Here is a 14,182-nt window from a genome sequence, read left to right as displayed (position 1 = left end):
GTTAAGTCTTCCATTAAATGTATCTTGTGGTTCACCCTCCCTCCCATCTGGCTGACTGGAGGTTACGGCTCTTGAAGGGTAGAACTGGCTACAGAGAACTCTACAGGAGGCAAAAGATACCTTCACTCTCCCTCCAGATATCACTAGCATTCAGGGCTGGAGCTAGCATACCCTGAGATGGGCCAGTGTTTATGGCAGGGCCCATTGAAGAAGAAGAGTTTGGATTTATACCTCACCTTTCTCTCCAGTAAGGAGACTCAAGGTGGCTTACAAGCTTCTTTCCCTTCCTTTCCCCACAACAGACACCTTGTGAGGTAGGTGGGGCTGAGAGCGTTTTGAAGAACTGTGACTAGCCCAGGGTCACCCAGCAGGAATGCAGGAGTGCGGAAACACATCTGGTTCACCAGATATGCCTTTGCCACTTAGGTGGAAGAGTGGGGAATCAAACCCAGTTCTCCAGATTAGAATCCACCTGCTCTTAACCACTACACCATGCTGGCTCATTGCCATTGACTACACCCCTCCCCTGCTGCCGACCTGCCCTGACCCCACCCTCTACCCAGCATCATCCGGGAATAAGCACATGGGGGGTGCATGCGTCTTTGAGAGCAGGTGGAGAGAGAGCTTGTGAGTGGGTGGGGGAAGGAGGTGCAGGCATGTGGGTCAGCAGATGTGAAGGAAGACATTGGGGTGAGGGGGAGGCTCATGGCTGGCAGAGAAACCAAAATGTAGAACCAGAACTGTTTGCATTTCTCCTTTCCTCCTCTCCACAAAGGCCTTTTTTGCATGCACCGATTACCGCAGGTTTTCCCAGTGGTCAAACCTCGTGCCTTGAAAACGTTTTTCATGAAATCACTCCGAACACCCCCACTCCCCCTGTCGTTTTTCCCTTGTCTCTCGAGTTGCATTTATTCCACACGCTACTGCTGAAAACGTATTGTTCCTAATGGTGGGGAGAAATACAGACTGTTTCAACATGATCACGTGGTCGAGGAAAGCGGGCTCAGAAACAGGTAGGAAAAAACATTGCAGGAAAAGTGCTCAGGAAAACAATGGAAGAAAAATGAAGGGAAAATGTTTCCAGAACCACGCAGAAGAAAAAAAATGTGAGGAATTCAAAGGAAAAATGTAGAATTTGTTGGCAAGATTCACTGTAAACATCATATGGAAAAAGTCAAAGTAATGAATGTCTGAGTTTTGTATACAGTTTGTCTTTTTTTGTTTTTTTGCACATGTAAATCTCCCCTATAGCTCCTATATAATGAAACATGTATGAATTTTTATTCATGGCTAAATCTTACCTTTCCCCTTCCTCTACAAGTTGTATTGCTTTGTGGGTGCACTTGTGTTTTCGTTTAACCATTAACAGCCCAACACTATACATTTTTCTTCTGATGTCCTGATCGGTTGAATAGGACTTGCTTTCAAGTAAGTATTTATATGATTATGCTTTGGTATACTCCATATTATTGGCAGTCATTTAGGGCCATATCCAGTGTTCTTACAACATAGCACCTGCAGGTTTTGCTCCCCATGCTAATGAATGTGCAAAAGAGATAACGTCTATCCTAGAGAAAACATATAGAAAGTTGGGGTGGTCATGCACAGTCGTAAGACAGAAGTATGGTAAAAAAAACTGGAATATTTATTTAAAATATCTATATGTGTATATCCCACTGTATCTCAGATTCAAGGATGCTAACACATCAAGTACATTAGAACAATTGGATTAAAATGTTAAAAATAGCACAGTCAGATCTCCCACAAACTTTTTATCTTTTCCCCAAAACCCACCGGAAGCAGGACTGTTTTTACAAGCTTACTTCAGTTAGCGGAACTTGTTTTGCAGTTTCTAGTGCCACCTGGTGGCTTGAAACAGAATAATCTTGATCTGTTTTTTTTAATATTCTTCTCTACATGCATATTGGGAAGCTCGTTCAGCAAACTTAAGCATCCAGATGGGATCATGCACAATAGGAACATGACTTGTTCAGCGCCCACTTTTTCTGCTCTGAGCTGGAGGAAAACAAAAAACCACATTTTTTTCCAGATTAAAGAGGAAATGGCAGGACGGCTGCAGGAGAAATGTTCACAGTTTCCTGACAAACTGTGTCCATCAACTTCCTGCCTTGCAGGGAGTTGCGGGGGGGGGGGGGATTTTAGGGCGGGAAAAGCTTAAAGTCCACCACTAAGTGGTCTTAAATAACATCTCTTCCAGGTTCAATTTCTTTTCCTGATGCTGGGTAAAGCAACCATCAGGAGAGAAAGGCCAGGCTCAACAGGCAGTATCACTAGAAAATGGCAGAGGATCAGTGAAAGGTACCAGCCCTACCTTGGACAAGGAGGTAGATCAGGCTGTAAGCCTTTGAAAACTAGCCTTTAGTGGCTTTCACTTTCCAGAAGAAAAAAAAAGGCAGGAGGTCTAACCACAGGGTGGCCGGAGATTGGCCACGGCAGTTAAAAGGGGTCTCCGCTCTTGATATTCCGGTTTTTCTTGCGTCTTGTCTTGGTTGAAGGCATAGAGAAGTCCAAGGATTCGAGGCGGAAGGGGCGCAGCTGGGGCATCTCTGCTGTCTGGGTGGAGGGAACGGGTGCCATACTGGATGATGCAGGGTGGGAGAGCGGGTTATGGGAAGCTGTAGCAGAAAGAAAGAGAAAGGGGTGAAGTGTAGGTGTGTCACTGCGCCCTGGAAACCTTCCCTGTCTGTGCTGTGCTTACCACCAGCAATAACCTGGATTGAAATCCTGCAATGGTTCAATGGCTTTGCCAAAAGAGATCCGATCCCAGAATTATAGAACTGAAAAAGAGGAGGCGGCCAATGTAGCCTTTTAATCAGAGGCGTAGCTACCAGGGGAAAGGGGGTTGCACCGGGCATGCACCTGGGGTGGGCAGAAAATTAACCACCCCAGCGCCCCCCCCCCACACTTACCTTTGATAAACAGTGCAGGCTGGAGAAGCAGCTTGTTCCCTTCAGGCTGAAAATGGCCTGGTGGGAACTACATTTCCCATGAATCCTTGGGGCTCGCAAGGTCTCATGGGAAGTATAATTCCCACCAGGCCGTTTTCAGCCTGAAGGGAACTGGCTGCTTCTCCAGCCTGAACTGTTTATCAAAGGTAAGAGTGTATTGGGGGGGGGACAGGAAGGGGGTGCTGCGAGGGCGCTTCCGTGGAGGGGGGCGGAAAACACAGAGTGCGCGCCGGGTGCACTCTGGCCCAGCTACGCCTCTGCTTTTAATGGATATAAAGGAAGCTATTCCAAAGATTAACCCATCCAAATTATATATATTGTGTCCTCAAATGGGTGACCATCTGAAGTGTTCTTCAGTGGAAGGTGCTGGAGCAGGAGCAAGTCTCCCTAAAGGCAAGGATCAGAGGCACTGGGATTACCACCCGGTTGGAAAATGGCAACAGAACGTCTTCCCCAAGGCAGCACTGGGGCCTGGGTAAGGTTTGCCGTTTCAGGAGGTAAGCAGTGGATACCCACAGTTGGCCAGCATGAAATAGTTGAATCAGCAACGCTCCCAGATAGGACTGAGGCTTAGGGGTAAGCAGCCCTACCCACTGCCAAGTGTTGTTATTGAGGGCCTCATCTTGAAAGGACTTTAGCTGACAAAGAGATATATGTACAAAGGCAACCATCTGGATCAACAGCAGGCACACAGGCTGCAAAGTTGGACTCTTCGCCTGTGCAGAGCTTTGTCCTCACAGGCCGGCCGTCTCTGATGGTCCTAGCACACTGGAGGGAGGGGCTGCTGGTTTGCAGCCCGGCTGACTTTTGCACTGAAAGGTCAAGGGAATCTTCTGTTGGGGCAGCTTCCAAGGTAGGCTCCTCTGGCAAGGCCTCTGGATCAAGGGGCTCAGGCTCTGATGGAGTTCCAGAACCATCTGAGGGATCCTGAGACAGCAGGTCTATCTCAGATGAGTCAGGTCCCATAACATCCTGTTCTCCTTCACACGACAAAACGAGTCCAGCCACTGACAGACGCTGCTCTACAATAAGGCAGATCATCAGTCCCAGTATTGCCAGCGGGTCTTCGGGATATCAAGCAGAGGAAGGTCTTTGCCCCACGATCCTTTCAAGGACCCTTTTGCGCAACGGGTGGGGATTGGCCCCGGTGGAGTCAGGGAGGACAATAATAATAACAAGACTGCCAAAGCAGGTATCAAAGCAGAAAACAAAAGAGCGGATAGGAAGATTTACCCAGACTCTTCGCAGAGTCAGCAGAACTGAGAATCTGGCTTGCTCGTTTGGAGCGGAAATAACTGCTTGCAATGTTTTCGCTGTCACTCTTGCTCAGCATTGTTTTGTAGCGGTCTTCTTCCTGATAGAAACACAAGCACCAAATCATTATTTTATCAATATTTAACCCACAGGGTGTACTCGCTATTATTCTCCTTTGAATTTAATGAAGTTGGGTCCACAGAAATCTGGGGTTCACCTTCCCAGGTCCAATTTCCACATCTTAACTGCAGGAAAACACAAGTCCTTTGTTTATACTATATCCTACTGTCCCAGGAATAATAAAAGTTGTGAACAAGAAGGAAAAGAGGAGGAGTAGGAGTTTGGATTTATACCCCACCTTTCTCTCCTGTAAGGAGACTCAAGGTGGTTTACAAGCTCCTTTCCCTTCTTCTCCCACAACAGACACCTTGTGAGGTAGGTGGGGCTGAGAGAACTGTGACTAGCCCAAGGTCACCCAGCAGGAATGTAGGAGTGTGGAAACCAGATGGTTCACCAGATAAGCCCCTGCCATTCAGGTGGAGTGGGGAATCAAACCCGGTTCTTCAGATTAGAATCCACCTGCTCTTAACCACTACACCACAACCACCTGGTTATTTATCAGGTATTAAGTATGTACCTCCATGCCATGAGAATGTTCACATGCCCATTTCCACAAATTAAGCCTCTATTAAGGGGAAGGGGATCCCTGCCCCCGCCCCCCAGGCTGTTAGTCATCTTCGATGGAAAGTATAATCTAAGGGCATGATTCCAGCAGGCAGAGATGACCATTTTCAAGTCACATTAATTTGAAAGTGATCGTATCCAGGGCCCTTGGTTTCTTCAACTTCCTATCATCTTCTAGCAATCAAGATAAAAGGCTGAGTGGCCGTATCAAGTTCCGTATATTCTCTCACTATGAAGGCAACATGCACCATTGGCCCTCTGAGTTGTGTAGTGAAATCCTCCCAAGTTCATTTTTAAGATAATAATGTTTCAAATCTACATGCTGTGCAACAAGCACTCCTAGATGAAGCAGTTTGTTCGGATCCTTTCCAGTCTGGTTTCAGGCCTGGTTGTGGGATTGAAACTGCCTTGGTTGCCCTGGTGGATGATCTGGACCCAGAGACAGACAGAGTGAATAAGACTCAGCTGTTTCTCCTGGATGTCTCAGTGACTTCCAGTATCATTAGAAATGGGATACAACGGGCGATTTCCCACTGGCGACTAATCCTGGGATAGTCACCCGAAATATCCAGGTTTCCTCGTGATCTCCCCACTGCCGAACCACAGAACACAGAACAGCCCGGTTCTGGTGCTCCCCGGCCCCCTTATCACGGGATTTTCCTGGACCTGCTTGTATATGCACCTTTTTGAAAAAACACTCCAATGGGAGCTAATAGGAGATGGGGGCTACACATCTGAGAGTCCATAACTTTGGCTCCCATGAACCAAACTTCACTAAACCTGGGTGGTATCAGTAGGAGACTACCCTGATGATACCACCCAGGTTTTGTGAAGTTTGGTCCAGGGGGTCCAAAGCTATGGACTCCCAAAGGGATCTCCCCATTGTTTCCAATGGGAGATAATAGAAGATGGGGGCTATCTGTCTGTCTGTCTGTCTGTCTGTCTGTCTGTCTGTCTGTCTGTCTGTCTGTCTGTCTGTCTGTCTGTCTGTCTAAAGGTGAGTGGAGGGGCCGAACCGGTAGATCTTCGGGGCCATGGAAAATGGGTCCAAATGGCTCTTTGGGTGGTAAAGGTTGCCGACCCCTGATCTAGATGAAATGGCACTGCACTCTACGTGGGGCTACTCTTAAAAATGTTTGGAAACTTCAAGAATGTTTTGGAACAAAAATGTTTTGGAAACTTCAAGAATGTGTTTGGAAACTTCAGAATGCTGCAGCCAGGATGCTGAGTGGAGTGAGTCGAAGGGACCATATCACTGCAGTCTTGGCCCATCCACACTGTCTCCCAATCTCTTTCTGGGCACAAATCAAGGTGCTGCTATTGACCTGCATTCTTGAAGGATTGTTGTGAAGGACAGGTTAGGTTCCACCTCTCCCTAAGAGTGACCAATGGGAGCTGATGGAATGAGATACAGCTGGAAAAAAGCTATAAGGGGAGAAGCGGGCAGTGATAGAGTTAGCAAGATGACAGTGTATCTGGCTGAGTGAAGCTGTGGCAAAGAGCAACTTAAAGCTAATTGGAAAGAAAAGTAAATTTGTAACCAAAGTTCCCAAATGCTGGAATAGAGAAACAGTTCAAAAGTTCAATGGGAAACAAAATTGTAACCTCTGCTTCCTCCATTGTTATGTTCAAAACATACATAAAAGTTAATTTCTTGTTTGTTTAGCCCTGTAGATTGGTTGTCTCAGGTAAAGAAACAAACACACACAGACTAAGATCGGGGGGGCGGGGGGGGGGTGCGTGTGTGTCCGCAGATAGGGGAGTCCAACTCCTGCTAATAACTTCCCCTCACTCAAACAACTGCACAGAGATATCTAGGCTGTTTGAGTGGGGGGAAATTATTAACAGGAGCTGGACTCCCCCATCTGCAGATATCTCTGTGAGAGAGACACAGGACCTGAGAGGTGAAATGGTCACGGCTGTCTGTATACTGTCAAAGAGGCAAGAAGCGTAGCAACCATGTGTTGCCCTGATCTACTTGTAAGCCTGAACCTGAGAGACAAGGTGGTTGTGTAGGGTGGTAGGCACCCTGGGAGAGAAAAGGGCATTGCAACATCTCCTTCCTTCCTACCTGACCACTGCAGTCCTCTTCTGAGGACCTGCTTCAGGTGCACCTGCCTTCTGGTGCATTTGAGACAAGGCAGGTAGCAAGCGGAGAGAAGGTCTTCTTGGTCCTGGCACCAAAACTCTGAAACGGTTGCCAACTCCCACCAGGAGATGAAGACTGTTTAAATTTAGTTTGTTGTTCCTTCAGTGATCCCTCCTTCCTGCCTTATTTGAGTACTGTTTTTATGTTTTTGTATGTATATTTTAGATTTTGTACGTGTATTATTTGGTTAACGGTTTTAATTCTATGTTTTGTCTGGTTTTGATAGTTTTAAAGATGTGGTTTTTTATAATACTTATTTTACCTGTTAGATGCTTTGGTCCTGATGAGAACGGAAAAGTTTATTTTTTAAATTTATTTTTCAATTTCTGTTTATTTTTTTCAATTTGTGACCTATCCCTGCAGGGCTCAGGGTGGGTCACAAAATAAAATCATATACAATATTTAAAACAGTTGAAATATCAATGATATAAATAATAATGCAATTTAAAACAGCGATATTTCAGTGTCAAACCAGATGATAAAACAGATGGCAGCAAAAGTTGGAAATAAGATCCTCTCTACCACCACCTCCTGGTGTAAAATAAATAAATAAAATAATATATTAAAATAAATAAAAGTTGCGCTAGGAAAAAGCTTGTCGCAACAAAGTCTGCGCGGATTATTTATTATGTACATGTTGCATAATCGGTATAATTTATTCTGAGTGATTAGATATTGTCTCCTCAGATGGGAGTCTTGCTTACCTCTGTCGATGCTTCCCTGTGCTCCAAAGCAGAGCTCTTCTTGCCTGCTTTTGTCTGAGATGATGACGAAACCACTATAAGAAAAGCAAAACAGAGTGACTGAGGCTTTTAATCTTTTCCTTCGCATCGTTTTCAAGGTATCCAGCCCATGAACTGTTTTAGTGAGCAGTGTTGCCAACAGGCCTGGAGAAGAATACGTCTTACCTTTTAACACATACTTAATGTGCGGAAATGGGCAGCTGAAAGCTTTGCATGACATGTAAATTGCAACACATTAAGTCTTTATTAAAGAGACAGGGTGGACTCCCAATACTTCCAGTTAGAGCCAGCACGGTGTAGTGGTTAAGAGCAGGCGGATTCTAATCTGGAGAACTGGGTTTGATTCCCCACTCTTCCACCTAAGTGGCGGAGGCTTATCTGGTGAACCAGATGTGGTTCTGTACTCCTACACGCCAGCTGGGTGACCTTGGGCTAGTCACAGTTCTTTGGAACTCCCTCAGCCCCACCTACCTCACAAGGTCTCTGTTGTGGGGAAAGGAAGGGAAAGGAGTTTGTAGGCCGCCTCTCCTTACAGGAAAGAAAAGTGGGGTATAAATCCAAACTCTTCTTCTTCTTAATCTCTAATATTTCCAGAATTTTTAGACTGATTTAGCAATACCCCAGAAAATCCCAGATACTGTGTGAAAGTGTAAATATATCTGAACAATAATGATAAGGTATTTTGGGGATATATATTCAGCATCTGCTCTCCATCACCTCTGTTTCTAGCATGTTACTTCAGTTTTAATAACTTATTGTCTGTACTGTCAAAGCTTTCACAACTGGAATCACTGGGGTGCTGTGTGGTTTTCGGGCTGTATGGCCGTGTTCTAGCAGCATTCTCTCCTGACATTTCGCCTGCATCTGTGGCTGGCATCTGATAGTAGGAAAGCAAGTGGAGTATATGAAGATAGCAAGGATAATAGGCGAGGTCATCTGAATAGAAGTAGCCTGGAGCTCCTTGTCTAAGATGACCTCACCTATTGACCTTGCCATCTTCACCTATTGACCTTGCCATCACATGCTATATACTTCATTGTTACTCACAGGCCAGGCTACTTCTATTCAGATGCCCTCACCTATTGACCTTGCTATCTTCATTGTTACTCACAGGTATATATACTTCACTTGCTTTCCTACTACCAGATCCTCTGAAGATGCCAGTCACAGATGCAGGCGAAACGTCAGGAGAGAATGCTGCTAGAACACGGCTGGGAAACCACACAGCACCCCAACTTATTTTCTTTTTCTGTGAGAGGATGTCCCCAGATAAAATGCAGCATCCTCAAACAACCCATTCCCAAGCAGCTTGCCTGTGTCCCTGTGCATAACAGCACAAGCATCATGCATGGCAACAATTCTGCCGGGATACACCTCCCTTTCCCCTCTTCCTGCCATCCTACAGTTCCCCTTTTAAAACAAAGAAAGAAAGATTTTGTTTTTCCTCCGCACTAATGGGGGCAGCTTGCAATAAGCATCTCTTCATGTGGAAATTCTTAAGCGGCTTGGGGGCTTCTTATGTTACGTGCAAGAAAATAGGCCAGGGAAACATACTTAAAGATGCACAGAAAAAAAGTGTGATAATTTAGCACTAAAGGTAAGATAGATAATAGCCTGGAAACATCTCCAGGTGTCTCTAGGATCTACCCTAGGCTCCGTCCCTGAGCTAGGCTTCCCCTGAGTGCCAGAGTACAAGGGCCAAACTGCACATACACTGAGCAGTTTGTGTTTGAAATACCTAGTGCTTTTTAAAACTGAATTTTCAGGAGTGAAACAGCAGCTTCCTGGGGTTATTTCATATTGGAACTGGCTCTCCCCCTCTGCACTGGATTCTTAATCTCAACCACACCTCTGAAAACTGAAAACCATTTCCAAAATTGCTATGCACATCTAGTTTGGCCCTGATTCTCAGTAGGAAGCCCACAAGCCCAAGGATGCTCAGAGTTTCCCAGTCAATAAAGGTGAGAACGGTGGTGTCGTTTTAGCAGCCCCCTGCTCCCCTCCGGAGCAGGACAGATCTTGAAGAAAATAGGATACCTGGCTGAAATGGAGCATCAAATGTCAGAATCCTCTTGCTATGAATTTGGAGGGGACCCCTGGAACTTGAGTCAGGGGCCCCTTAGGAGGGTTCAGCTTTAGGGTTCCCCAAACCAGTGGAAAGTATCTGTCAATTCTAGCAAATATCATTTTTGGCATGTCCTAAGCAGCTGGAGCTACTCTTAATTTTATTTACTTTATTTATACCCCATGTTTCTCCCCAATGGGAATGCAAAGGGACTTACAACATTTTCCCCCTTCCTCCATTTGATTCTTACAACAACCCCATGACATCACCTGGAATATTGTGTACAATTCTGGGTACCAAAATTCGAGAAGGATATTGACAAGCTGGAACGGGTTCAGAGGAGGGCGGCCAAAATGGTAAAAGGTCTGGAATCCATGCCCTACGAGGAGAGACTTAGGGAGCTGGGGATGTTTAGTTTGGTGAAGAGAAGGCTAAGAGGTGACATGATAGCCATGTTTGGATATTTGAAGGAAGGTTATGTTGGTGAGGGAGCAAGCTTGTTTTCTGCTGCTCTGGAGACTAGGACCAGGAGTAATGGATTCAAGGTGAAGGAAAAGAGATTCCACCTAAACATCAGAAAAAACTTCCTGACAGTAAGGGCTGTTCAACAGTGGAATGCACTACCTCAGAGTGTGGTGGAGTCTCCTTCTTTGGAGGTTTTTAAACAGAGGCTGGATGGCCATCTGTCAGGAGTGCTCTGATTATGTGTTCCTGCACTGCAGGAGGTTGAGCTTGATGGCCCTTGAGGTCTCTTCCAACTCTATGATTCTATGTAGGTTAGCTAAGAGTGTATGATTGGCCCAGGATTACCTAGTGCACTTCCGTGGGGTGGTGGGGAGATTCAAACCTGGGTCTCTCAGATCCTAGTAGTTCAACATGCTAACCAGATGGCAACAAGGGAAATCCAAGGTGGTTCACTTACCAGGGAGGCTGGTCCTTTCTGTGACAGGCTCTGGGACTTTCCAGCAATCTGCGTCCTCGTCCCAGATGGACTCCCGCTTGATCTTATCGAAGTTGCTGTAGTTGCAGTCACGGCGTATGAGAGGCTGCACCTGCTCGAGAAGCTGTTGATGGAGAAGGAGTTCCCGCTCCTGTTGGCGGATGGTGGCCAGGTAGTCAATCTTCTCCAATTCAAATTCATACTGAATGTCTCTGATTTCAGCCTCAGCTGCTCGCAGCTGAGAAGAAGAAAACCAGCTGAGAGAATAAGAGCTTGATAAAAAGACGCATTAAGAACCACCACCCCACCCCTGCACGCACACAGGATTGAATGGTTATGTTCAAAATAAGAAAAAGAAGAAGGAAGAGGTAGGCCCACTGCAAACAGAGGAAAATGAAATTTTAACAGGTGATGAACAGGTGCCTACTTTCACCCGGTAGTCTGCAAGCAAAATGGTCTCAATCAGGCAAAAACAGAACAGATAGAGAACTGCAGTCTAGGATAGCCATGGGGATGGTACAAAAACACCTTGTTTCTTTAAATGAAATTAAGTTTTCATGGCCAGACGAATTTAGTACCAAGAGTAGGAAAGGAACTTGCAGGTGCAATTTCAGACCAAACCGCACATGCTCATCATGGGGCCTATAAATGTACTTGGAAGAGGGGATCAGTGCCCAATATTCTGCTTTTGCTCTCCCCCAAACAATAAAGAATGCAACAGCTTTAAAAAAAAAAAGAACCACTCCCCTGTGACTCATACTTTATGACAGAGGTTCCAAAACAGTGCTCGGTGGAGCACCTGATACTCTGCGGAGCATCTCCAAGTGCTTTGCAAAGAGATTGGAATAAATGTGACAAGGTCTCAAAATTGTGAATTTGTGCAACCATGAACTGTACATAGGTAAGAATTGGGAAGAAATTATTTAGCTCAGTCAGCTTTGCCCACCTGCACAGGTTTAGCATGTATGTAGGTGCTAATATCCTTGCCCATGTGCCAAACACAAATATGTGCAAAGTGGATGTTTCGAGAAAACAATATTTAAAGTTCCCATTTTTCATTACTTCCAATGAGAAAAATTTGTGACTCACCTTCTCCTTCATCTTTTCCAGCAGTTTGTTTTTTGCGCGCACCTCTTCCTGGATGGAGTCATAGACGTTGAGTAGGACCCAGTCGCTGCTATCCACGTCTGACCCCTGCAGAGCCTCCAAGAGCTGCAGCTTCCGCTCATCTGCCAGCCTTTTCCGCCGCTGTCGCTTTTCCTTCAGGTCCTTGTTCTTGGCCTGCTCTCCTCCAACCACTTGCTGCTCCAGCAGCTGCAGCCTAAGAGGGTCCAAAACAGATCTGTTTGCTCTAGAGACCTGTTTGCAAACCTTCTGCACTCAGGACCACACCGGAAAAGATGGTGGGAGTTCTTTGGAATCCCCAGCATTAAAAAAAAAAAAGAATTGAACAGGGACTCTGACTAATATTGAAACCACAGTATTTATTTGTCTAGATATTTGTCCCACAATGGGGGTTCAAAGCAGCTTGAAACAGCATTCCCCCCTCTTCTGCGTTACCTTCACAACCACCACACTGTAAGATAGCTTCGGCTGAGGGGTCTGGCCCAAGGTCAATAAGGCATCCAAACCTCCAAGCTCATAGAGAACTCATAATGCAGCTTTGGTACGGTGGTTGGTTTTCTTGGGTAGCTCTAACCATTACACCACGCTGGCTCTTTCAGTGCAAGGGAAAGGTGGGCGAAGTCTTCTTCTTTGTGCCATTTTTGCATTCTGAAACAGGCTCCAGGAGCTGCTATTTGCCCCACTAGGGTAAACATACAGGGACCTGCATTTATACATACTCCTAATGGAGCATACAGCGGTTCCTGTGGCCTGATGATGATGATGATGATGATGATGATGATGATGATGATGAAGAAGAAGAAGAAGAAGAAGAAGAAGAAGAAGAAGAAGAAGAAGAAGAAGAAGAAGAAGAAGAGCAGGAGCTTGGAAGGAGACTCAAGGTGGCTTACAAGCTCCTTTCCCTTCCTCTCCCCACAACAGATATTTTGTGAGGTAGGTGGGGCTGAGAGAGTTCTGAAGAACTGTGACTAGCCCAAGGTCACCCAGCAGGAATGTAGGAGTACGGAAACACATCTGGTTCACCAGATAAGCCTCTGCCACTCAGGTGGAGGAGTGGGGAATCAAACCCAGTTCTCTAGGTTAGAATCCACCTGCTCTTAACCACTACACTACGCTGGCTCTAGAATGAAGCGCCCCTCAGACCACAGCCCTGATTCAAGTAGGGGATTCAAGTGTTACCTCTTAAAAACGCTGGGAGCTTGGAACAAAACACCCCAGCATCCTCTCCGGTTTGGCTCTGTTCTGCATAAACAAGGGGGCTTGAAAGTTTATGACTGATCTGCCTGGGCAAATTTATGCACCCTTTCCACCTCAAGTCACATTTTCCACATTTGCCCAACTGTCCCTTCCACCCCCTCTTTCTAAAAAATAAAAATTCAAATGGAATGAGATAGATAGACATCTGTCAAAATGGTGGAAGTTCCTGCACTGAACAGGTTGTTGGGCTGGATGGTCTATAAGTCCCCTTCCAGCTCCAGAGCTCACTCCATGGATACCATCTTCATCACTGACCTGGCAAGTACTTGCTGCTGGTCCATAGTTGCAGGTACTTCTACAGAGACAGGAACAGGAGGCCCAGGAACAGGAGGCTCATCTGTGTCCAACTCCTGGGGACAGAAAGAAATTGGAGGCTGCCATTCTGAACGCACATGAAATCTGACAGATGGTAGGCCAGTTTGCAAAGACCTTCCCAAATTGTTGAACACTGTTTTTTCCAGTAAAGGAAAAAGGACTGACCCAGTCACTGAACATAGATCCATAGGTCTACGATCAAACCCATATACACAGCATTGGGCACCCAGCGGTCAGATGTTTTCACTGCTACTAATGGTTGAGCTATGGCTGTACTTCAGTCCCAATGAACCAGCTGTTTTGCAGGCTCTGGGAGAGGAAAGGGGGAAATAATAATCTGTAGCTGCCAAGCAACCTCAGGGTGTGCCCTTCCTGAAGCTGCTGAACAGCCACCACTACCCAGCAAAACAGCTGGGCTGTATAATGTGCCGATATAGCTATTTGCTTCACAAAGCTTAAGGGCGCTTATCCCATCCTCTCTCTGCGAATAAGTCCAGTTCATGTCCAATATTATTTCCGATGACATCTTCTCCTGGAACATACCTACTAAGTCAACTGTAGTAAATCTATTTTGGATGTAAAGCAGGAGCACAGTCTGGTTTTCAGATATGCCGTAACCTACTCATGTCTCCACACTTGTTAGCCAATCTCCAAGCCTTTAGGATAGGGGATTCTATGATT

The 14,182-nt window shown here is 45.9% G+C and overlaps 1 protein-coding gene across 1 annotated transcript in view; it reads right to left on the bottom strand.

Annotated features, from left to right (window-relative positions):
• Nucleotides 1–1,622: 1,622 nt before the first annotated feature.
• The window catches only part of LOC125426214 (kinesin-like protein KIF17), a 23,897-nt gene continuing 11,337 nt past the window's right edge, over nucleotides 1,623–14,182 (bottom strand). Inside the window, exons 4-9 of the mRNA XM_048484471.1 lie at nucleotides 13,442–13,536; nucleotides 11,894–12,125; nucleotides 10,787–11,042; nucleotides 7,761–7,834; nucleotides 4,203–4,323; nucleotides 1,623–2,636 (exon numbers count right to left, since the gene is read on the bottom strand). Coding sequence (XP_048340428.1) covers nucleotides 2,458–2,636; nucleotides 4,203–4,323; nucleotides 7,761–7,834; nucleotides 10,787–11,042; nucleotides 11,894–12,125; nucleotides 13,442–13,536 — 957 coding nt within the window. The 3' untranslated portion in view covers nucleotides 1,623–2,457. The remainder of the gene's footprint in view (nucleotides 2,637–4,202; nucleotides 4,324–7,760; nucleotides 7,835–10,786; nucleotides 11,043–11,893; nucleotides 12,126–13,441; nucleotides 13,537–14,182) is intronic.

The sequence above is a fragment of the Sphaerodactylus townsendi genome, linkage group LG02, assembly GCF_021028975.2.
Source record: "Sphaerodactylus townsendi isolate TG3544 linkage group LG02, MPM_Stown_v2.3, whole genome shotgun sequence".
In the NCBI taxonomy this organism is placed as follows: Eukaryota; Metazoa; Chordata; class Lepidosauria; order Squamata; family Sphaerodactylidae; genus Sphaerodactylus; species Sphaerodactylus townsendi.
The sequence above is the reverse complement of the archived record's forward strand: the minus strand, read 5'-3'. Positions and strand labels throughout refer to the sequence as shown.